This window comes from Pelodiscus sinensis, chromosome 5 (assembly GCF_052426305.1).
Source record: "Pelodiscus sinensis isolate ZL-2025 chromosome 5, ASM5242630v1, whole genome shotgun sequence".
NCBI classification, from domain to species: domain Eukaryota; kingdom Metazoa; phylum Chordata; order Testudines; family Trionychidae; genus Pelodiscus; species Pelodiscus sinensis.
In genome coordinates this window covers 39,905,283-39,928,358 of record NC_143056.1, presented here as the reverse complement: position 1 = coordinate 39,928,358, position 23,076 = coordinate 39,905,283, and the positions used below count along the sequence as shown (strand labels likewise).

The window sequence follows — 23,076 nt, the reverse complement described above, 5'->3', positions numbered from 1 at the left end:
TTATATGTTTTGACATGTGATGTTCCCAATTTGTATTTTAACAGTTACAACGTTTAACTTTTTAAATCTCAATATATGCTGTCATTAAATAATTATCTAACTCCTGCCCTTAATTTCCTGCAACTGTACAAACAGGAAAAAATATACTTACAACCCCATAATTTTGTGCTGTTGTGAAAACTTTAATCAACAACAATTGAAAAAAATGCTTACATATAAACTGATATTATCCATAAACCAAATTCTGCCAAAAATTATTACATATATAGACACAGTCTTTGCCACCAAATTTTTAGAGCCAGAGAGTGGGGGGTGGAGGTGCTATACATAATTTCTCCAGTTGATGTACTTAAAATGTGAATAAAAATAAACATGGCATGGAACTTCGCAGTAGTAGGAGTGATTTCTTCCTGGCCTTTACTAAGCCCTGGCCTACACTAGGGAGTTATTGTGAACTAACCCTCCTTTTAAAAAAATATATAGTAGAGCGTCCACACTACCAAACCTGTTATTTTGAAATAATGGATTGGTTATTTCAAAACTTGTACTCCTGCTTTCCTTGGGGAATAAAGCTTATTTCGAAATAACATTAGTGTGGATGATCCGGTGCTGTTTAATTGAAATAACTGGCCCCCAGAGACCTCTCTGCACTCATGGCTGTTTTGGCCACATCTGCCTGCTCCAGTGCTCTCCTCCTGTGGAGCTTAACACAGCAGGCTGAGAAGAAGGGCTTGTGGCACATGGCCCCGTGCCATGCAGCAGAAGCCAATGGAGCCATGGCAGACTCCAGAGCTCCCTCTGAGCCCCCCGTGGCTGCCAGCACTCCTGCAGCACCTCAGCTGCCACTGGCCAGGGGCTCAGGAGAGCTCTGTCCTGGACTGGTGCAGAGATCCTGGACCTCATTGAGGTCTGGGGCGAGGAGACCAACCTCCAGGATCCCCACACCAGAAAGAGGAATGCCAATGTATACAACTGGATGGCCACCAGCCTGGCCAACAAAGGCCACATCCGGACCCTCGACCAGATCCAGACGAAGATAAAAGAGCTCCAGCAGGACTACAACAAGACCAGGGTGCATAGCAGATGCTCTGGGTTGGCGTGACACATATGTCCACTATTATGAACATCTTCATGCCATCCTGGGAGGAGGTGCCAGTCACCAACTTCCACGCCCATTGTCATTGAGTCCAGCCAGGACACGCCCAGCGTCAGCCTCCACAAGGGCGGGGTTGTAGATGATGAAGAAGAGGAGGAGGAGGAAGAGGCCAGCCAGTCGACTATGTCTGTCAGCAAGGTCCTGCTTCTCACCCTGTAGGCAGTTCCCCCATCCCAGGATGTCTCCCAGGCTGTGGACGAGCCTGAGGAAAATACTTCAGATGAGTTCTGTAACTTGCCCTTCATATAAGCGGGGGCAGGCGGTGGGCTGTGAGGGGCTGCATGCTCCTCACTTGGCCTTCTCAGTCTGAGGGGTTGCACAGCAGCTGGCCTCTATGGTGGGACACCTTCCCATGACAAGTTACCGCTAAGGAGGCTGGGGTCATGGAAACACACAACAGTGCTGCTCACAGCACAGGGTCATGCTCACCCTCGGGCAGCATCTACTTATGGTCAAGTGTGATGATGCGGAGGAGACTGATGTCCTGCATGGGATCCTGTCAGGGGGAAGAAGAGGAGTGGACCCCAGGAGCACTCTATCTGGCAAGTGGCCTCTGCCATTCACACACACCTCTCTCCCCCCAGCAGGCAAGGGTAGAAGTTCTCTTTCTGTGGGATGCTGCCAGTGCTGGACCCAGCATGTGCAGAACACGAAAGGGAAGCCAAGCCACCGACGCCCCCTCCCATCCACAGGCTCCTGGCCTGGCCAGGACCTTCACATGCCTGTTTGTCCCTGGGCAATGGGTGTACGAATGCTCCCCTGGGATGTTCATGCCCCTGCAGGAAGTGCCTGCTGTCAAGGCAACATATGGCCTTGCTCAAAGCATCGCCATCGCTGAACCGAGACCTTCGATGTCGGCTCAGAGATTAGGGCTAGGCTTCATGAACAGTGTCTCCTGAGATGACTGCCCTTGTAACTTCTTCACAGCTGGGCCAGCTGCAAGCGTGGTGTATCCACCACCTCCCACGCCATCTTCCCAACTCCGCGGGATCCGCAGGAGGAAACGCACCAGGGGAAGACCTAATGAGGGAGCAGATGGCCTGCCTCCAGTCCCTCATCCAGTGGCTTGAAGAGGCATACTGGGAGTGGGCCATGGACTGGGAGCAGCAGAAGGCTGCCTGGGACCAGCTGGTGCACCAGCATGAGGCCATATGCTCCTCCCTCACCTCAGTGATGGAGCGCATGGCCTCGTGCATAGAGCAGGCTGCCAGTCACCTCCCCACACCCTCCCACCCACGGCTTCCCCTCTTAGCCTCCCTAGGGTCTGCTGGACCCCAGAACATGGGGCAGTGGGACTCCTCGAGCATCCAAAGCCTCCCAAGCTACTTGAGGCAGATGCCAGTTCTAGAATGATCCTGAGCTCCCTGTCCCTTCCCCCTCCCACATTCCAGGTTCTTTCCCCAGGCCCTCTTCTGTTGTTTATCCCCAAAATAAACAGTCTTGTTTTTTCAAAGAAAAAAATGTTTTTTTTATTTGCTCTGTAGGGGAGGGGCAAGGTGGGAAGGGAAGGCAGGTGAAGGGAGGGGTTGGGGGAGCAAAGGCACACAGAGGGAATGCAGGGGTCCCTTGTGAAGAGGCACGGGGAAGAATCTTTACAGCTGGCCTTGGCTAAAACTCTCCCTCAAGGCCTCCCTGATGAGAAGCACTGGTTTCCAGCTGCATGTATGCCCTTGAAGCCACTTCCCTTCCCCCCTTTGGCAGGAAAGTCTCCCCCTTGCTCTTACATAGGTTGTGGAGCACGCAGCAGACTGCCACCATGAAGGGGATGTTGCGCTTGCTGAGGTCCAGATGGATGAGGAGGTTCCTGAACCTCCCCTTTAAATGGCCAAATGCCCATTCCACCACCATGTGGCATGGGAGGTGGTGGATACACCACGCTTGCAGCTGGCCCAGCAAAATACATTTGCGCAAGAGGACCTTTTCCCGAACGGGAGCAGCATAGTATTTGCGGAAGAGCACTGACAATCTTACATTAGATTGTCAGTGTTCTTGCACAAATTCAAGCGGCCAGTGTAGACAGCTGGCAAGTTTTTCCGCAAAAGCTACTGCTTTTGTGGAAAAACTTGCCAGTCTAGACGCAGCCCACAGAGTATCTGTTTCTCTTTAATAATCATTCTGGTTGTTACGGACCCAACTTAAACTGTAGCTGGCCAGTGTATACAAGACACTGAAATGTTTTGAAATATGAAGCTCATATTACCTCTGAAGCTGGCCCTGGGAAATTAAGTTAGTATGTCTTGCATACCCCAGAGATGGAAAAGAGTGGTGCATCAGGAAAAATAAGAAGCAGGAGGGATTACTACAGTTCCCCCCCACCTTACATTATACCCCCTCTACCTTACATTATATTTCTTTAAGGTAGTGGAAACTTAGAAACCAGTTCACTTACCTGATTGTTGGAGTAACTTCAGGGTTTTTTTTGACACAGCAGTCTTGCCTGCCAATTCTCTCCTATTGCTGGTGTATGTGCAATATAGTGTCTTTTTTTTGTTCCAAACTCTTAGGGTTGAGGTAGCCCCAGTGTGAAGTTCAGCTCTTCACAATAAAAAGTTCCACAATGAGAGAAATGAAAGGGAAAGGTAGGACTCAAAGACAATGGTAAGATCAGAAGGAAGGGGCTCAAGTCAAGGATATTTAGGGGTATGGGAAAGAAGAGGTCAGAAGAAAAAAGAACCAAAATAGCAAGAGTTGAAATTTTTTCTAACAAGGAGTTCAGTGAAAATAGAAAAAATACCTAAGAGCTGAAGCAAACTTAAATAAGAATAACAGTTTTCTCTTCTTCAGCATGTTCCATCAAAGGTCTCATACCCAAGAAACCATGTCACCCTGCTGTGTCCCCATTTTCCATATGGAAAAGCTAAAGCACAGCAAAGTTGTTACATAAGATATTCAGTAGCAGAAGCTGGAAGAGAACCCAAGTCAGCTGATTCTCAGTCCTTATCTTTATCTGAAAGCCTGTGCCATATGCATGCAGTTCACACCTTGCATTTAGGTTTGACATTCTTTCAAAACCTAATTTGATCGAACACAGAGAGGAGAAACAAACCCAGCAGTGAAATCAACTAGTAATGTGGTTTTATTTTCCAAGCTAGGTGGTACCTCTTTTCAGTATTAATAATCAATGATGTTACTGTAAAATATTAAAGTGGGACTGTGCAGTAGATAGAACATATAAACACACAGTCGCCCTGCAGACACGTGGTTAAGCTGCTGCAATAGTGGTGCTTATTTAGATCAAAGCTCTGAACATTCTGAGATTCTTTGGCGAAGTGTCTGAGAAATCAATGCCCACAAAACAGACATTAGACAGGATCACAAAGAAACAACAGTTTCTTGCCATTTCAACCAGAAAGGATACTGTCTTAATGACCTAATCACATGCATCCTACTTCAGAAGACTTTCAAATCTGCACTTGAAAGGGAATCCTCTGAACTGGCATTCATGCTAAAATTCGACACTCTCCGCAGGGGGCTGAACAAAGACCCCAACTACCTTACCCATTACAAAGATAGCTTCCCCAATTATCACCTCTAATACCATTAACTCACAGACATCTACCCTTCCCCACCTCTAATATCATTAACTCACAGGCATTCACCTTCCTTCCCCCCCCCCCCCCCCCCCGCATCTCCCTTCTGTTCTGAAATGTGATTTGTCCTTTTCATATGTGTTCATTTTTTTTAATTGTATCCTTTGGTATATATGGTTGTGACTATTTTCTTCCACTATTTGATCTGAGGAAGTGGGTCTGGCCCACGAAAGCTCATCATCTAATAAACCATCTTGTTAGTCTTTAAAGTGCTACGTAGTCCTGTATTTTGTTTCAGCTACACCAGACTAACACGGCTACATTTCTATCACTATTTTACACAAGCAGAGAATTTAGCCCCTAAATGTGAGCTAAATGCTGGCTATGATAGTCTAACATTGCTTCTTTCCTTCCTTGGACTTTTATACTCCTGTTCTGCTGAAAGCAGTCTCAGAACCATTAGCAGTTATCGTTGAGAACTTGTGGACGACAAGAGAGGGGCAAACATAGCATCTGTGTTTAAAAAGAGGCTCAAAGACAACCCGTCCCTGAAAGACTGGAACAAATTATAAGTTTGTTTGTAAACACTTACGGGCTATACAACTATACAGAATAGGTAGCATGGATTTGTCAAGAACAAATCATGAAAACCTATATCTTTCTTTGACAGGGTTATTGACCTAATGGATGGATAGAAGGAAACTGTAGATTGATCATTTTTATTCTAGTAAGGCATGTGATGCAGACCAACATGACCTTTTGATAAGCAAACTAGGGAAATGTATAGATGAAATTACTGTAAGTTGGAGGTGTGACTGTTTAAAAGATCACCAGTGGTTTCCTGTCATACCAGGGAGGTTATGTATAATGCTGTGGTTCTCAGACTTTGGCATGCTAGGATCCCCATTTCTTTCAGGGTTTCCCAGCTCGACCCCTTCACTGAGACACTGCCCCGCCATACTCCATGTCTGAGGCTCCACCTCACTACACCCTCCCTCCTCTGTCACAGTGCTCTCCCCCACCCTTACTCACTTTCATTGGGCTGGGCAGAGGGTTGGGGTGCAGGAGAGGAGTGGCTTCTGGCTTCGGGTGTGGGTTCCGGGATGGAGTTGGAGATGAAGGGTTTAGAGTGCGGGAGGGGACTCTGGGCTGGGGCAGGGTGTTGAGGGGTGAAGGATGCAGCTGAAGGTATGGGCTCTGTGGTAGGGCTAGGTTCGAGAGGTTTGGGGTGCTGAAGGGGGCTCCAGGCTGGGGTAAAAGGTTGGATGGATTAGGAGTACAATGACCCTATTTCCCTATGTTGAATACAGGACAGCTGGTAAAATGACTCCTATTCAAGTGAGGTCAGTGACAATCAGTCACAGCTATGCGGTTCAAACATTCAAATTAACATCAAGTTGACTGAACCCTTGTCACAAAGACTCCTGCTATGCAGTATTTCCTTTTATTTACTTCTCCCCATGCAAACGTTAAAGATAATATAAGGTCTCTCACATTCTCGCACATTTGCGTAACCTCTTGCACAGGGATGGGAGTGACTGACTGACCCGGGGGACGACCCAGTGTTCTCCATCCTCCATGCCTGTCTGGGCCCCCAGGATGGACTCGCCTCTTCTGGTACCTGACACCATTCTTCTCAAAGCAACATGCCGGGTCATAGGCCACCCCCTCCAGTTTTCTTTTGGTGTTCACACCAGAATGTGGCAAGCAGCAGCCTTTTGGCTCTCTGCAGGAGGGAAGGGATGGGAGCTGCTTCCAGCACAAGGAGCATGGGGATGGGGGTAGGGATAACCTGGCCTGTGTTTTTCTAGAGGTCAGCTCTTTCCTCCCTCCCCTCCTCACTCGCCCATGGCTAGAAGCAGCTTGTCACTTCCTGCCCACACAGTGTAGAAAGGCAGCTAACTCCTCAAGTTGCTGCTGACCACCAACGTAACCCAGCTGCCCCCTGATTATAGCGTGGGTGGGAATGGAATGAGCCCTATGGATGCGCTGAGCACCAGGATACCTGGCTGCAGGGGCTTCAGTAAATCTAACTAGAAAGGTGGCTCAGCAGGGGAGGGTGCCTAGGGGACAAAGCAGCTCACACTCCCTGGGGACAGGACCTAAGGCAGGGGGCAGCATGCGAACAGAGTGCTGAGCACCCCTGCCTGGGGACTTGCATGGTCAGGATGCAAACAGGTTGGAAATGGCTTCCTTCCTGCCAGGAGCCTGCCAGCCTGGCTGTTGGTGAGCTGAACAATCTGAACAGTGCACAGCACCAGGTTTTCTGCACCGCACCAGGATCAGGATACATCCCACTGGGGTGGATATGGAGGAGCCGCAGGGCTGTAGGGAGGGGTGAATGGACATAGCAGGGAGAGGGCAGTGAGAAGGGAAGCACTAAAGGACAGATGGGTGGGCAGCAGAGGTGACACATTAAAGGGATGGGGAAGGGGAGAGACCTGCACTGGAGACTCCTGTACATTTCAAAGCAGGCACGCCCATGTGCAGCCCAGAGTCAGTGAGACTTCCCACTGGCTTCAGGCTGCATGCGGAGTTCCGCATGCCTCCTTTGAGCAGGGCTCTTGTCCATTTCAAAGGAGGAATGCGGAAGTACCTATCGACTAGGCGAGTAGTCGATGGAAATTCCATCTACTTGACTAATCAATTAACCGCAATTTAACATCCTAAGTAGGGAGCCTGCCTTAGCTCTGGGAAGGAAGGAGTTCTGGGAAGGGATGGTGAAGAGTTGATGAGCAGGGACCGAGGACTCCCTAGAGTTCTCTTGTGGACCTTCAGGGGTCTATGGACCCCAGTTTGAGAAATGCTGGTGTAATTAATTTCTGTAAAGGTCATGCCTAGGTCTGATACTATTCAATATTTTCATTTAATGCATGAAAAATGGAGGGCAGGGTATACTTATGAAATTTGTAGATGACATCAAGCTGGGAGGGGTTGCAAGCTCTTTGGAGAAAAGGATTAGAATTGAAAATGATCTTGACAAACTGGAAAATTAGTTTCAATTGAATGAGATGATAATCAATGGAAAGGCAAAATCAAATCCCTGTCCCCCCCAGCACCATCTCCATGGTGCTGCCTGCCCCCTCCCCCTTGTACTGCTGCCTCTGTCAGAGGCAACAAGGCGACAGGGGTGGGGAAGGCTGCTGTGAAGCAACCCCTGTTCAAGGCAGCCCGGGTTGGCCATGGGCACAGGCTGCTCTGGCAGCTGGGACCCCTGTGGACAGGGGCTGCTAGACCCTACTGCTGGCTAAGTAGCAGTTCAGCAGAAAAGGATCTGAGGATTACAGTGGATGAGAAGCTGGATATGAGTCAACAGTGTGCCGTGGTAGCCAAGAACGCTAATGGCATATTGGGGTGCATTAGGAGGAGCATTGCCAGCAGATCCAGAGAAGTGATTATTCCCCTTTATTTGGCTTTGGTGAGGCCACATCTGAAGTATTCTGTCCAGTTCCGGGCACCCACTACAGAAAGGATGTGGACACATTGGAGAGGGTCCAGTTAAGGGCAACCAAAATGATTAGGGGGCTGGAGCACATGACCTATGAGGAGAGACTGAGGGATTTGGGTTTGTTTAGTTCTGAAGAAGGGAAGAGTGAGGGGGGATTTGATAGCAGTCTTCAACTTCCTAAAGCGATGTTCCAAAAAGGATGGAGCGAGGCAGTTCTCAGTAGTGACGGATGGCAGAACAAGGAGCAATGGTCTCAAGTTACAGTGGGGGAGGTTGAGGTTGGATATTAGCAAAAACTATTTCACCAGTAGGGTGGTGAAGCACTGGAATGGGTTACCTAGGGAGGTGGTGGAATCTCCATTCCTAGTGTTTTTAAGTCCGGCTTGACAAAGCCCTGGCTGGGATGATTTAGTTGGGATTGGTCCTCCCTTGGGCAGGGGGCTGGACTCGATGACTTCATGAGGTCTCTTCCAGCCCTGTGATTCTGTGATTCTATAAGCCCAGCTCAGTCCTGGCTCGAGCTGGTCTGGGACCACTGCGGCTCTGCATTTTAATTGTAGTAAGAACCAGGCATCTCTTGCTAAATTTAAAATGCAGAGTCACAGTAGTCCTGGATCTGTCCAACCTCACGCCAGTCCGGGACCTATCCTAGCTGCAGCTCTACAGTTTAAATGTAGTAGGAACCAGGCTGCCTGTGAGCCCAGCTCCTACTACATTTAAACTGCAGAGTTACAGTGCGGGTGGCTCTTGGACTCAGCGTGAGTCGGGACTGAGCAAGCCTTCCCTGATCGACTAATTGTGTAGTGGGCACAAATTGTATTGATTAAACGATTAGTCATTTACCCACCTCTTAACATCCTTAGACCAGATAAGTCTTTGTAAATGTTAGGGGCTGTTATAAAGAGGATGGTGATCAATTGTTCTCCATGTTCACTGAAGGTAGGACAATTAAGAGTGATAATATAGAGCCAAGGAGATTTATAATAGATACAAAAAAAAGTCTAACTATAAGGGTATGTCTAGACTACAGACTTACGTCGACATAAGTTTTGTCGACAGAATCTGTTGACAAAACTTATGTCGACATAGAGCGTCTAGACTACATCCAGTTCTGTCGACAAAGCAAGCCTCTTTGTCGACATAACAGTGTAGACGCAAAGGACAGTGTAGATGCAATAATGCCTTCTATTGACAGAACTCTGTCGACAAAAGGCGTTATTCCTCGTAGAATGAGGTTTACATACGTCAACAAAACTGCTGAGTTTTGTCGACGTTATGTCGACATAACTCAAAGGCTGTGTGGACGCAAGTATAGTTTTGTCAACAAAAGTCCACTTTTGTCGACAAAACCCTGTAGTCTAGACACACCCTAAGTGTGGTTAAGTTCTGGAACAGGCTTCCAAAGAAGGTTGTATGGAATCCCCATTGTTGGAGGTCTTTAAGAACTGGTTCGACAAACACTTGTCAGGGATGATTTAGGTTTTCTTCAGTGCAGGAAGCTGGACATGATGACTTTGTGAGGTCTCTTCTAACTTTACATTATTGTGATTCATGCAGTACTTAGATACCATAGTGACAGGTGCTATATAAAGCCTGTAGATAGGTGGGGTCAAATACTAGTTGGTGAACCTAAAACTAATACCCAGAAATTTTTGCCCTAGTCATTCATGTTATTTATTACTTTTCTCCTACTGAAGTGACGTACATTACAAAAGGGGGATGGGTAGATTCAGTTGAAATCTGTAGTCCTAGCCTCTGAAAGTTTTCTTGCCCTATTACTATACTATGCAATAACAGTTAATTAGACAAAATGTCTCATTTTTTAAAGTCTTGTAAGCAGCGAAGAAAAAGTTGCTGTTTTATTCTTGGGCTCTGAATAAAACTGTCTTTGACATTTATTTGGGGCAGATGAATGTTTTCTTACGGTATTCTTATTAGCATCTTCACGGACTTGACAACATATCAGCCTGTATTAATATTCTACCTGGAAGCAAATGCTTTCTTTCTGCCCAATGCAATTTACTGGAACCTTTGAGCTTCTCTCCCTTGCTGTAGCAGCAGTATATCATCATTACTGGTGTCTGGACCAAGAAGCAACATTTGTCAGTGCCTGAATTGCTCTTTTACTTAAGTGGCTTAAGAACACATTTTGGTTTAGAAATGGTCTTAAACTGAGTAAAGTTTGTTTGTTTTCTTAAAGGGACCATGAGAGAACATGTGAAATATTAGTGAGTAGTTTTCAGGAGGGAGTTTAGAAGGAGAATTTTACTTTACCTACCGGTAATTTTCAACAACCCTTCCTGGACCATGGTGCCATGCATCAATTATCCTGGCAGACAAAATTGGATTAAGATATGTGAAGAATTGTAAAGAGCTGTCATTACCCTTTCTAACCATGAAACCCTGAACCTTTCTTTGTCAGTGTGAGGGGGAAAAACCTGAAGCCTAATTCCATGTAGACAATAATTCTTGAAAGAGTCAGGTCCAGCATCAGAGTTATTTCCAGATATAAATCCTTAATGGGAGCCAAATACTGCCTCAACGAAATTCGCAGGTAGTTGGAAGTGGCAATGCTATACAGTTTTTTTTGTAGTCAGAGAGGAGAAAAAGTACTTGGGGGAGTGTCTTTCTGGGAACTGACTTCTATAATGGAACTACAGTAGCAAAGCTCCAGAAAATAATGCAGATTGATGATGCACGTATGGTTTTATCCTCCCATAGCTGGGAGCTCCCATAGTATCCTAAATGAACTATTTCTATTGGTACTAATAAGAGCTAACCAGATATACCTCATGGGTAAAAAGACCCATTCGTATTTAAATGACCACAAGTAGCAAAACTAATCGCCAGAATTTTTCATAATGAACAGGATCCGGCAATCCTTTCATATGCACTGAAATTTTTAATGCAAAAGGCCTGCAGGATTGAGTCCACTTTTTGTTTAAAGTAAACTCTAATCTCTCCATTCACCTCTGTGTTCTTTGCAAAGAAAATGTTGGATCAGAGCTGAAAGAAAGAAAAATGTGGCTGGTTGGTTTGAAAGGAATGGGGGTTGCTTCTTCTGTGGGCATTGGGGGGAGGCGTGCATGTGGTTTCTAGAAAGACATGGCAATAAGTCTCATAAGGGGCCATCACTTAAAGATTCTGAGAAACACAGATATTACAGTCTGAACACTAATGAGGTCACTTCTTGTAAAAAAACCAGGGTGATTTCCTGTTGAAAACCATGTGTTACTTTCTATAGAAACTCTCATATTAAATTCTGTATTAATTTATTGTTTTTAAAAGCACAACTCAATGTCAATATTAATTTAAGCAGATTTATGTGTGGGTAATGGTGCTTACCCTGCTGAATATTCCATGCATTTAAGAAGGAGAAACATGTTCTTTAAATCAATTTTGTAAATGGGGCTATGTCGATGAACACATTCTCATGCACATGTTCTCAAAACCGTTCTTAATAATGTCTGAGATAAAGGAGATAAAATTTAAAACCAGAAATATGAATAGATGCTAAGAGCAGGTACTAATGTGCTAATTTAAACCTTTTTGAATTTTCTAATGTCCTTCACTCTTTTATAGCTTTTAAAGGTATGATTTTTCACATATATATTATTATTGAAGGCTATGTTTACAAAACAAAATAATAATAATAAAATAAACTTAAACCTGATTTTAAAAAAATCTTTAAAGATGTGGTGGGGAATAGTTACGCCCTTTCTGGTTTTTAGGAAGGTTTATATTGAATCATGGAAGCAGTTTCATCAAGTTTACCCTTTATAACTCTGTCAACCTTTCCAGTTTCCTCCTCGCCTCTCGAGTTTTGCCACCTCTGTTCTTGGAACAGTTTCTTACCTTGCTGAAGATTTTTGAAGCACAAGATGATTCAAGTGGGAGAGTGTCAAATCAAATTTCATAGCAATGCAGAGTCGTCAACGCTGGTTTGACCTAATTGTCTGAGTAGTCTGTGGCCTGCATTAGGGAGATTTCATATGACTATTTTTTCTTAACATAAGAATGGCCATACTGGGTCAGACCGAAGATCCATTTAGCCCAGTATCCTGTCTGCTGACAGTGGCCAATTCTTCTTCTTTTTCAGTCATTCTCCCAAAACCAGAAGTACACATTACTTTGAGGAAAAAGGCAAGAGGTGTTTAGGCCCTGTAATTCCCATTGGGCCAAATCCTTAGATCCATACTCCTTATTCTGGGAAAACTTGCATGGTCTTGAGAAGGTTTCTGAGTGTGACTGATTCAGCTCTGACTGAAGTGAATCAGTTTTCTCTAATAAGGACTTTGTAAAAAGTAAGGATTGCAGAAATGAGAATTGCAATTGTTTTGCACCTCTCAGATTCTGGCAAATTAACATCTGGTAAAATCATACAGTGTTATCCTTAACGCCTACGGACATCCTAAATTCTTATTGCCTCTGTACAGGTAATATAAATATAGCATCAGGCTCTCAGTACGCACACAGTCCTTTCCCAAAGAAACTTTCAGACTGCAGCAAACTAAATTTCCACAAGGGGAGTTTATCCATTAGAACAAGAAATTGAAGAAAGACCCATGGTCAACAAAGAAGCATAAGTGACCTCAGTCTGTATTAATCAGCAGATGCTTATTAATGTAGAGACACAAAACCCTTGTTCTGCTGCTGAATGTTTTTCTATCTAGTTTCTTGTACATATGTTCTCAGCACTTCCTCAAGTCATTTCCTGGTATCAGATGTGACTTAAGAAGTCTATTTGTGAAGATATGGTCATAAAAGTGAAGAACTGACTTTTGAACTCTTTATTAGTGTTGATGTGATTTAGGCATGCTGGGAATATACAGACAAATAACTGACGGTCTCAGCAGTCATTCTGAGGCACCTTGTTAATGTGATATGAATCATGATTATGTGCATTGCCAGTATTTTATTTTACCTTTCCAGTTTAGCCAAAGAAGCCAGCCACAGTTGGCAGACACCTGAGGCTAGGCTAGAGGAGCAGATGCACTGTGTGTCAGCCTACTTAACTGGATGTTTCTTCCATAGGACTAGTATTCATAGCAATCTTGTGAAAGGACACTTGCTCACAATTAACTTCCTTCAGGGAAGAAGAGAAATGGCTGACTTTCCCGGGCCAGTACTGGGAATTGAGTCAGTCATCTCCTCATAGCCCTTTTTTTTTATGTCCAACTGATTGTGAGCCTGTCCTGTGCTCCAACATCGCAACCATACTTTTGCATATTAAATGTCCTGACTGAAGGTGTTAATTGAGTCCAAGTTGTTTTACCTCTGAATTTAAGAAAATACAGCTACAATGTTTTATAAATCTCCCTATATGTTACTTCTACACTATATCAAATCTGATTTTTTTTGTCAGCTTGAGTCCTGCTAAACAGTAGCTCCCCATCTCCCAGACAGCAGTTAGTGAAATCCACTTCTACCAGATTTTATCCCCTGTAGAGGGCAGCTAGTACATTACATAGTTAGCATTTCCAAGTGACACATGCCCAGGAAGGATTATGGAGCATGTGTGATTTAACAGTCATTGCTTCCCTTATGGTGGCATCTGCTGTTGAGTGGGTGGGGCATCTAGCCAGCTGTTAGTCACACATTTTTCAATGTCCTGTTTTAATATTGCCATACTAGAGTCTAGCATCTGATTTGGAATAAACATATAAATATGAAGTCATGCTAACTGATTCCTTCTTTATCTTGTACCACAGATGGGTATATGGCATAAAGAAAAAAACAAATCCCAAGGCATGAGGGTGATTACTGGTTCCTGGACTTATGTTTATTTAAAACAAACAAGCAATAGCACTAACATTTGCAATAGTGTTAATGCATTGAGATGAGCTCTTACCTCAGCTTGCTATAATATTTTTATTAAAGATCTTTTCCTTTGTGCATTTCAGTCCTAAACAAATGCTTGAATAAATTGACTCCGTTTATTTGGTCAGATTGGCTTAATGTAAACAAAACATTAAATTAGAAATACAAGCAATCCCAGAATGGCTGTGGTTAGAAGAAAAGAAGAAACAATGAGCAAAATTTTGATTACTCTCCTATGCTGGAGATTGAGCTCAAGTATGAGGTTCTGATCTACATTTTACTTTGTCCCAAAGTTCAGGGAATCCAGATCCAAGGTTTGGTTTAATCTCATTTTAGTATTTACTGTATATTGCATTTTATGACAGTTAAGGCTCCCCACTAAAATACACCACATTGAATCATCTTGTTGCCCACCAGCAAATGACATTTTGGGTCCCATTATGATTGCAGAACTCCCCTTGCTTCAATGGGTACAAGTCCAAGCCTTGGGTGCCTGGAGGTTTGGTTGCCATTTCCTTCTATTTCCTATTTTGCGTCCCATTTCTCCTGCTCCTCCCCCCATCCTACGACCCTTTAGTTTGTTTCTGCTGTGTCCTTTTGACATCTCTTGCTTCAAATCTGTCCCTTTATTTTCTTTCTATATGTCGTCCACTCCTTGCCCCCATCTCCCTTCCTCTATCCTACCCCTCACCTACCAACCAGAAGAGGATCCAGAATGTCTCTTGAGGCTACATGCCTGTGCAAGTGGCATCTTGTGCCACATATTTTGCCATCAGGGTTATATACTGACCATAATATTTTCAAAAATTTGAACTTACATCATCAAGTCTATCATTGGATATTTGGGGCTTTTAATCAAGATGGACAAAAAAGCAAAATATTTTTCTTAAGATTTAAACCCTTTGATCCTTCCAGAATTCCAGGAAATGCGTGAATAACTTTTCTCCACTTCACTAAAGAAGATAAAGCTCTCTGTCTATCCATACATTTATTTATATTAAAAAAGTTCATAAAAACAAACAAAAGTCTAGGATGTTTTTGGTGATTTCATTGACTTTTCAGATTGTTTTTTTTAAGCTGTGTTTTAAACTTTAAAGGCAACACTGATAATGAACGGTTCCAAATGGTAAAACAGAAAATCCCCTTCAAATATAACCGGCCCGTAGAAGAGTGGCTGCAGGAAAAAGGTAACAGTCGTTAAAAGTTTCATTTTAAACCCATTTGATTCTAAACCCTCATTTTTAAAGCCTGCAAATAAATGTTTCTTAAATGATAATCGCCTGCTGCATAAATGACTGTTTTAATTTTCATTATAATTTGTGTCAGCATCCACCTGCCATATGTTGATAAATCATGCTATAATACATTGCTATTAAAATGAAGTTAAAGGGACGGAATTCTAAGCTTGTTATCAAAGTAATGACAAACAAACAAGCAAAAATTCAGGAACCGCTTTAAAAACAAAACAAAGTGCAACAACATGTATTATGGCAATTTAACCACTGCATGAACTTCCTGTTTTAATTTGGTTTAAACTACATCTATATTTTTATTATCAAAGTTTTCTTAAAAGTTTTTTCAAACCCAGTTGTTAAACTGCGTCCTGTAAGATGTTTCTTTTATTAGTGTGGCTAACAGTTACAGCTGCATGTCTCTTAATTGTTTTAACATAATTAACTATTTTAAAAAAATGTGTAGGAAAATTTTTTTTAACACTTTCATTTAAACTAAAATAGGAGACAGAGAGACATATTGTTCTGTCTTTATGTTATATTCAAAGGGTTTTTGAAGTACAGTTTTAACTTTTCTTATGTTTGTAATTTATTGGACAAATTTTTCCCTAACTTACATCCCAGGTAACCCAGTAAATTTTCATGTATGGGTACTCAGCCTCAGATCAGCAAAGCACTTAAGTGCATACTTGACTTGAGATTTAAACATGTGCATAAGTGATTTGCTGAAATGGGGTCTGTATCAGCATAGAATTTGGTTTTAGGAGTGAAAATTATTTGGTGTACTGAAGACCTATTCCAAAACCTGTTAAAGTCAATATAATTAGTAACATCGACTTCACTGGGCTATGGATCAGGCCCTTGATGATGTATTGGAGATTGTCACAATCGTATCTCCTCCCTGCAGCCCAAATATGATGTTAAAAATAATGTATAACAGTTATAATACCCTGAAATTTAGGAAAAACAGAACAAAATCTTCTCTGGTTTCCTTTAAAGAATTTCCTGCTGATAAAAGGGGATTAATGTTGGACTCAAATCTAGCATTTTCTGTGTTGATTCAGACTAGAGATCTTACCAAAATACTCCAAAGAAAAGCAATACACTGTAATATGGATAAATACCCTTTACATTGTATTTTGCACTTCCTTATCTAAGGAGTTTAGCAAATTGCTCTCACTAGCCTGAATTCTGTGGGGACTAGAGGCACTTTGCTAACTGCTATAAAAATAGTTTCATGCTATGGGTCTTATCCTGCAAAATGCTGTGCACATTCAGTTTCCATTGACTTCGCTAAGAGCAGACAGCATTCCCCACCATATAGGATTGGATCCCTGGCTGTGCAATGTGTGACTACAGCAAATATATTTATAGAGCAGCATTATCGCATTAAAAGCAGTGGGAGGAGGTCTGTTAAGGTGAAAAGGTCTCTTCGCCAGGGGGGTTTACAGAACATTTCATCTGAGCCAGCTAACAAAGAGAATGAGATAGTGATGCTGAGAAAATGCTCATTGAGTCTCAACGGGTTACCCTGTTAATTTGAGTGAGTCAATTTAAAAAAATAAAGTTTTAACATTAAAAACTGGATAATTTTGTTTTGATAATTTCAAATTGATAAAGTCCCTTTAACACTAAAGATAACGATTACCTCACTTTTGTTAAAACAGATGCATGTCTGACTCCGTGATGCAGCTCATGTGCCTGAGAAACCTGTCCTTGTTTTGTTTACTTACTCTGTTTTGGTTTTTCTTTGAGTCCTTTATTTTATGCCTTTGCTTCTCCAAGTCTGAGCTTTTAAGCATGCCAAGGCATTTTCATTTGTAAATCATCCCAAAGTTTTGACCTGGGGTTTGCTGTTCTGTAGATGATGATGCTTTGTTAAAAGACAATCACAAAAGGGCAGTGGGGTCTAAGCTAGTTGGTCTCTGGCAACCCAGGCACACTCCAGACATGGGGTGTGTTTGTGCTAGAAAGTTAGAGAATGTTTTTGTTAACATACAAGAAAATGGAGTCTTGGCAGTTTGTGTGATATAAAGACACCGTGCACTGTGACAGTGTGACACATGATAGAATATAGTCATGTTCCACGGTACCAAGATGGATGTATCCTTTTAAATATCATGGAAAGATTTAATATGTAACCATTCACCCATCCACCTGTCCTTTCACTTACCTACTCAATCATCCACCTGGTCATCTATCCATCTCCTAATGTATCAAGAAAGCCATTTGTCAGAAGCCCTTGTAGAATTGATGAGTGAAAGGGTAAATAGTTATCAAAATACAGCATGATAAATTGATGGATGGATAGACTGAAACAGCATATAGCTATATTCTAGAGCATATAGAATAGCTGTTGGCCAGGTGTGAATTCATGGCATAAATAAGGTAAGACTAAATAATTTTCAATTGGCATGAATTTCTAAAAATTGCCATACATTTGGCATTGATTTGGTAGCACTGTCGCATTATTATTCTGAATGATAACATAGTTCATCCTTGGAGAAACAATATAATAGAGAATTTTTCTGAATGTTCACCTGCTAGAACAGTTAGAGCTACTGTCCGTTGTCACCTAAATAGGGAGAAAAATGTTCATGGTTTTATTGTTTTTAATTTTTAGTTTTATAAACTGGATTTTAAAAATCTAATAAAAAGCACCCTATCCCACAAATTTTATTCACATGAGGAGACCTAGTAACATTTGAATATATTGACTGCACTAGGATTATTCATGTGAGTAAGGAAATTGAGAACTGGACTTAAATCTTCTCAATGCATATATTGATAGCAAGATCAAAATTGGACAACAGAAGGCATTTGAGCCTGCTAGGGATCAAGGGTTGGCCAGATAAGGAAGAGAAGTATCCATAAGCATCACAATGAAAGAATTGTTCCTGCAAATCCTTGCTCTCAAAAATAATTCTTACTCATATGAGTCATCTCATTGAGCTGAATGTCCCTGCTTGCCTGAGCAGTCCTGTTTACGTGAATTAGGCTTTTAATAATGCCCCCAAACTCTGACTTAGTGTTATGGAACAGTTATTGTCCCCTGAAATTTCACTGACACTGAAAGGGGAAAATTCTCCATAAGAACTTTTCTGGTAAGCATTGAAATCAGAATGAGAGAATGAACAAATAACTCAGGGAGACTTAAAATCTTGAGCTATACAAAGTTTTACATTTTGAAAATCTTGTACATTTGCCACTTTTGCAACCTATATTAATAAGAAGAACCTAATAAGTAGAGAACTAGTTGGAAAATAAGGATCCACATCTGCAACCTGTACTCTCATTGAGCACTCCTTATTCATGTGAGTCAGGCCTTTGGAGTCAATAGGACAGTTTGTGAGAGTTAGTTCTACTCAGCATGAATAAGGATTGCAGCATCAAGCCCTGGAAAAACTGGAATAAGGGAGGTCACACATGGCTCTGGAATTCTGCATATTTCTTCTTTTGGACATTTTTCTTTCATTTCATCCACTTGTTTCCTTTATCCTCATTCAAGTACAAACATCTTACACCAAAGTTGTGAGCTAGGAATGACTCTTCATCAAGAAACCCAATAAGTGATTGTCCTTTTAGCAAGCACAGTTTTAGTAACAGTGCTGTGTTCAATAGTAGCTGTATAATGCATTGCATGCATTGAGGTCAGCTCTTGGACTAAAAGAGCTCATTGTTCAAGAGGAAAATGCTTTACCGGCATGGGGCCACCCCTGTGTCATAGGTGTTTCTGGAATATTAGAAGGCATAGAGAAGTGAACAGTGCTGAAGAAGGTAGAATATGTGTCAACATTGGTGTGGTGATTTGTCTCTGACAAGAAAATGGAGCTATACTAGACAGTTGTAAGGATGTGTTATGGGCATGAGTTAAAGTAAAGGAGAGCGCTGGAGAGTCCAGCTACCCTGGCTGAGCAACTGCTGAGTCTTCCACCCCTGAGGGGAGCAACAGCCACCTGTTAAGAGAAGTGATGTTCCCTATCTGTCTCTGCTACACTCTAATCTGCCTCTCACCTACCCCCTCACCTTCCCTCCAAGTTGCAAGAGGAAAAGGGAAACCTCGATTCCCTACTGCAACACATGAAGGGCTTAGAAATGGAAACAAGTAGCCCCTCATCAGCTCTCCCTCCATTACAGGGAGACAGTATCTCTTCATTACTGCATCTCTTCAGTTTTCTTTTAGCAAAATGGCCCTGTTGATGCTTTTATCCCTCCAGCCACTCTACCCCTGAGAAGAAAGTCAAAGCGAAGAAGGTGGTAACCAATATTTAACTTATAATGAAATTGATGCCTGCGGCTCAAGCAGGGATTTTTTTTTTAATTTTCATAAATGATGCAGCAAATTCAGAGGAGCTGGGGCTATGAACTGCCCCAGCTAGAGGTGCTGGGGCTCAGACCTGTCAAGCTTTAGCACCAGTTAAGCACTGGTGACACCAAATGGAAGTGAGTGGAGAGGGTGTCAGGGCAGAATGGGAGGAAACCTAATGAGAAATTGAGAGACTTTGGGAGGGAGAAGGGATGCAGAGCAGAGTGATAGATGGAGCAAGGGAGGAACAGGTAATCACAGGGAAATTGAAACACTAATGGAACGAGTGGAGTGACATAAAATAAGGAAGGAAAGAAAACTCAAGGGATGCAGTAAGTCACAAGAATATAAACAGTTGTGCAGAATCTTTGATGCCAAAATGTACATCATTGTTTACAAAAGATCTCTGGGGAGTGTTTGCAAAGAAAGAAGGGGCTAGAGAGAGCAGTATTTTGATAGGAGATGCTCCTAGGAACCCAGTGTGCTTTGCGTTAGGAGAGGAAACACACAACTTTGTTTTTACAAGGTGGGGACTGTGGTTTTGGTGCATGCTTGTTGATGTTTTAACGAAACATAACTTGCCACTGGTAAGTTAAGCCCTCCTGAAATGCAGTAAAATGCATCAGATATTTAAATATATTCCAGGGGAAAGACGCTGTGTTCCCTCCCATTTTTATTTTTGATTTTTACATCAGTACAGATCCTCCATCCTGGTCAAGTCTAAATGTTGGTATTTATAGATATGGGGGTGGGGAGCACTAGGGATGTGCACCCCGCCCTCAGAACACCATACATTACACATACACATACACTTTTGCTTGGCTGGCTAGCGCCCTCCTTGGGGACAGGAACTCCTTTCAGATACATTTCTTCTCTTGTCCCCATTCTCTTCCCCATGGTCCATCCCGTCACCATAAGATGATGCAACACCGCATCACCACTTGACTTCAAGACCCGTCACGACGACCACCAAAATTGGTGAGCTGCCCCTCCTATTTTGATCTACTTTAAACACTGGCTTTGAGGGAATGAACAGGGGGATATAGGCTATGGTCTACTACATACTGCACTTGTCAGGTTGGACTAGAGAAAGAAAGTGGTGAGTGAAAAGAGGGGAGAGGGACGGGAAGGAACATGTGCAAATATCACTGTAAGAAATGGGTGGTGGAGGGGAAAAGGTAATGGAGTAATCTGGTAATAATTGATTTGACTCTGCTTTGATTACCCTCCTGAGCTCTGGCCAGTCTGGTTCCCTGTTAATTCAGCAGATTCCATTGGCATGCCCCAAAACCTCCCGTGGAGAATGAGATATTAAACATTTCTCTTGCTCTGGACAAAACAACCATGATTTTTACTTAGTCATCCTAATGCAGCATGGAAAAGTGGGCCGTATTTATTAATCAGATTTGTCCGGATGTCACTTGAATGGTCTGTGGGACTAGGAGAATTAGGAGCTATTTCTAGGGTCCATTATGAAGAATTATATTCCTTCTGTAATCATTATATGAAATCCATACGTGACATGCCTTGTGTGACCTTGAGTAAGTCATTTAACTTATCTAGGACTCAACTTCAGCATCAATAAAATGGGATTAATGATAAGCTACTTCATAGGGGCACTGTGAGGATTAATCACCTAAATCACTATATTGTTTACTATTGAAATAATTTTGCTCTTTCATAGCAGTAGAAATGACCATGTTTGGCATTTCCAAAATTTTAGATTCATGACCCTTTCTGATAACTGTATTCCAGGCTTAGATTCTTGCATTCACCTAATCTAAATTCTCCAGGCAGTCCATAGATCAGCTTCTCTTAGAGCATCTTAGTATCTTACCCTTTCCTGCCTGTTCACAGATGCTCTTTCCCATTGACCATTCAGGGTTCAAAGATATATATGTGTTTATACATTGGGCTAAGCCTAGAGAAATTTTATCATCTGGGCTGGTTTGCAGTCTCCAGAAGCTACTGGAGGGCATTAACCAGATTAAAACAAAGTCTCAAAGTTTAGCTCCAGATCTACATGAGGGTCCAAACTTTCCCATAGTTTGGTTGCATATATGAAGGTGACAGTGAGAGGTTCTAGAGCCAGTGTTCAGTCCCATCTCTACTATTAATGAGTCTGAAAGAGAAATTTGCAGCACTGTGTTTCCACCCAACAGCCTCCATAATTGCCACTGGGGAACCTGCTCTTATCTTCAGTCCATTCTGGCCAGGACTCAGTGTATACTAAAGAAAGGGGGGAAATGTCTGGCAATAATTTATTCACCCCCCCTTCACTAGGACGACAGTTAACGATCTTCAACACCCAGGCGCAAATAGCCATTGGAGGGAAGGACAGAGGGCGTCCCTTCCAAGGTCAGCTTTCCGGTCTCTATTACAATGGCTTGAAAGTGCTGAACATGGCTGCAGAGAATAACCCCAATATTAAAATCAACGGAAGTGTCCGGCTGGTTGGAGAAGTCCCATCCATCCTTGGAACAACACCCACAACGTCTATGCCACCAGAAATGTCTACCACAGTCATGGAAACCACCACAACCATGGCCACCACAACTACCCGAAAAAACCGCTCCCCACCCAGCATCCAGGTGAGCCATTTGATCTCCTGAATTTGAATATTGTTTTTTTTATTTACCTGTCAGTGTTTAGTTAACCTGTTAGTTAAGCCTGTTAGACCTAATTCTGCGCTGAGTTACATGCCATATAACTCTGACTTTCTTGAGGTTATACAGTATAAAAATGAACAGAGAATTGTACTCCTTTCTGCTCCGGAACAAACAGAAATTTCTGAATTACAGTATTACTGAGTATGTATGTAATAGTCCAAATCCTGCTCTTAGATTGGTGCAACCCCATTTATATCAGCAATGAAGTACCATGTCATCTCCAAGTTTTGATGTGTGGGAGAAAAATTACACTAAAAGGAATTTTAAAAACCTAATGGGATGTGGGTAGATTATTATTTATTGTTATTACCCTATGCTTTGTGGCTGCCATGAAGTTATTAATGTGGAGAAGAGCAAATGAGGATGGTGTTCAGATCAAGCCATCCATGCTGACCTTACAACTGTCTATTGGATAATGTGAAAGGGGCACTGTTAGATCAATTTCCTCTAAAATCTAGGTGTTACAAAATCAAGCCTTTTTTGTGATCAACAAAAGTGTTTCTCATTTTAAAAAATCCACTGGAAACAGTTTTTTGTTCAGATTAACTGTCTTGATGTAGTGTTTGTACCCCCCAAATTTGCAGCAATTTTGTTCTTGTGTGAGAACCCGAGTGTGGAATTGATTAGGAACTGATCAATAGTCTGCTCTGCTCATGGGCTACACTGAGTAAAGGGAAAATGTAAACAATCAGCTCTGATGCTGAAAAGTGAATTAGATTATTCATTCTTTCAGTAATCTATGATGATGTTAATAACCCAGGTAAGGGAATTTGATTTTATAATGTACATGGGGACCAAACTCATAGCAGGTGGTAATCAAAATAGTTCCATTGACTTCAGCTGTGCAATACCAATTTACACAAGCTAAAAATCTGGTTCATGATTTTAACGGGAGTGTTTCATTAGCGAAAAGGG

The 23,076-nt window shown here is 42.5% G+C and overlaps 1 protein-coding gene across 3 annotated transcripts in view; it reads left to right on the top strand.

Moving 5' to 3' along the window:
* The window catches only part of NRXN3 (neurexin 3), a 1,560,739-nt gene that overhangs the window by 1,362,933 nt on the left and 174,730 nt on the right, over positions 1-23,076 (top strand). For 2 of the 3 annotated variants that reach the window (XM_089778402.1, XM_089778403.1), the window contains 2 exons: positions 15,052-15,141; positions 21,776-22,083. In XM_089778402.1, coding sequence (XP_089634528.1) covers positions 15,052-15,141; positions 21,776-22,083 — 398 coding nt within the window. Of the gene's footprint in view, positions 1-15,051; positions 15,142-20,410; positions 20,471-21,775; positions 22,084-23,076 lie in introns of all 3 variants that reach the window. The other variant, XM_089778404.1, reaches the window with a different exon arrangement.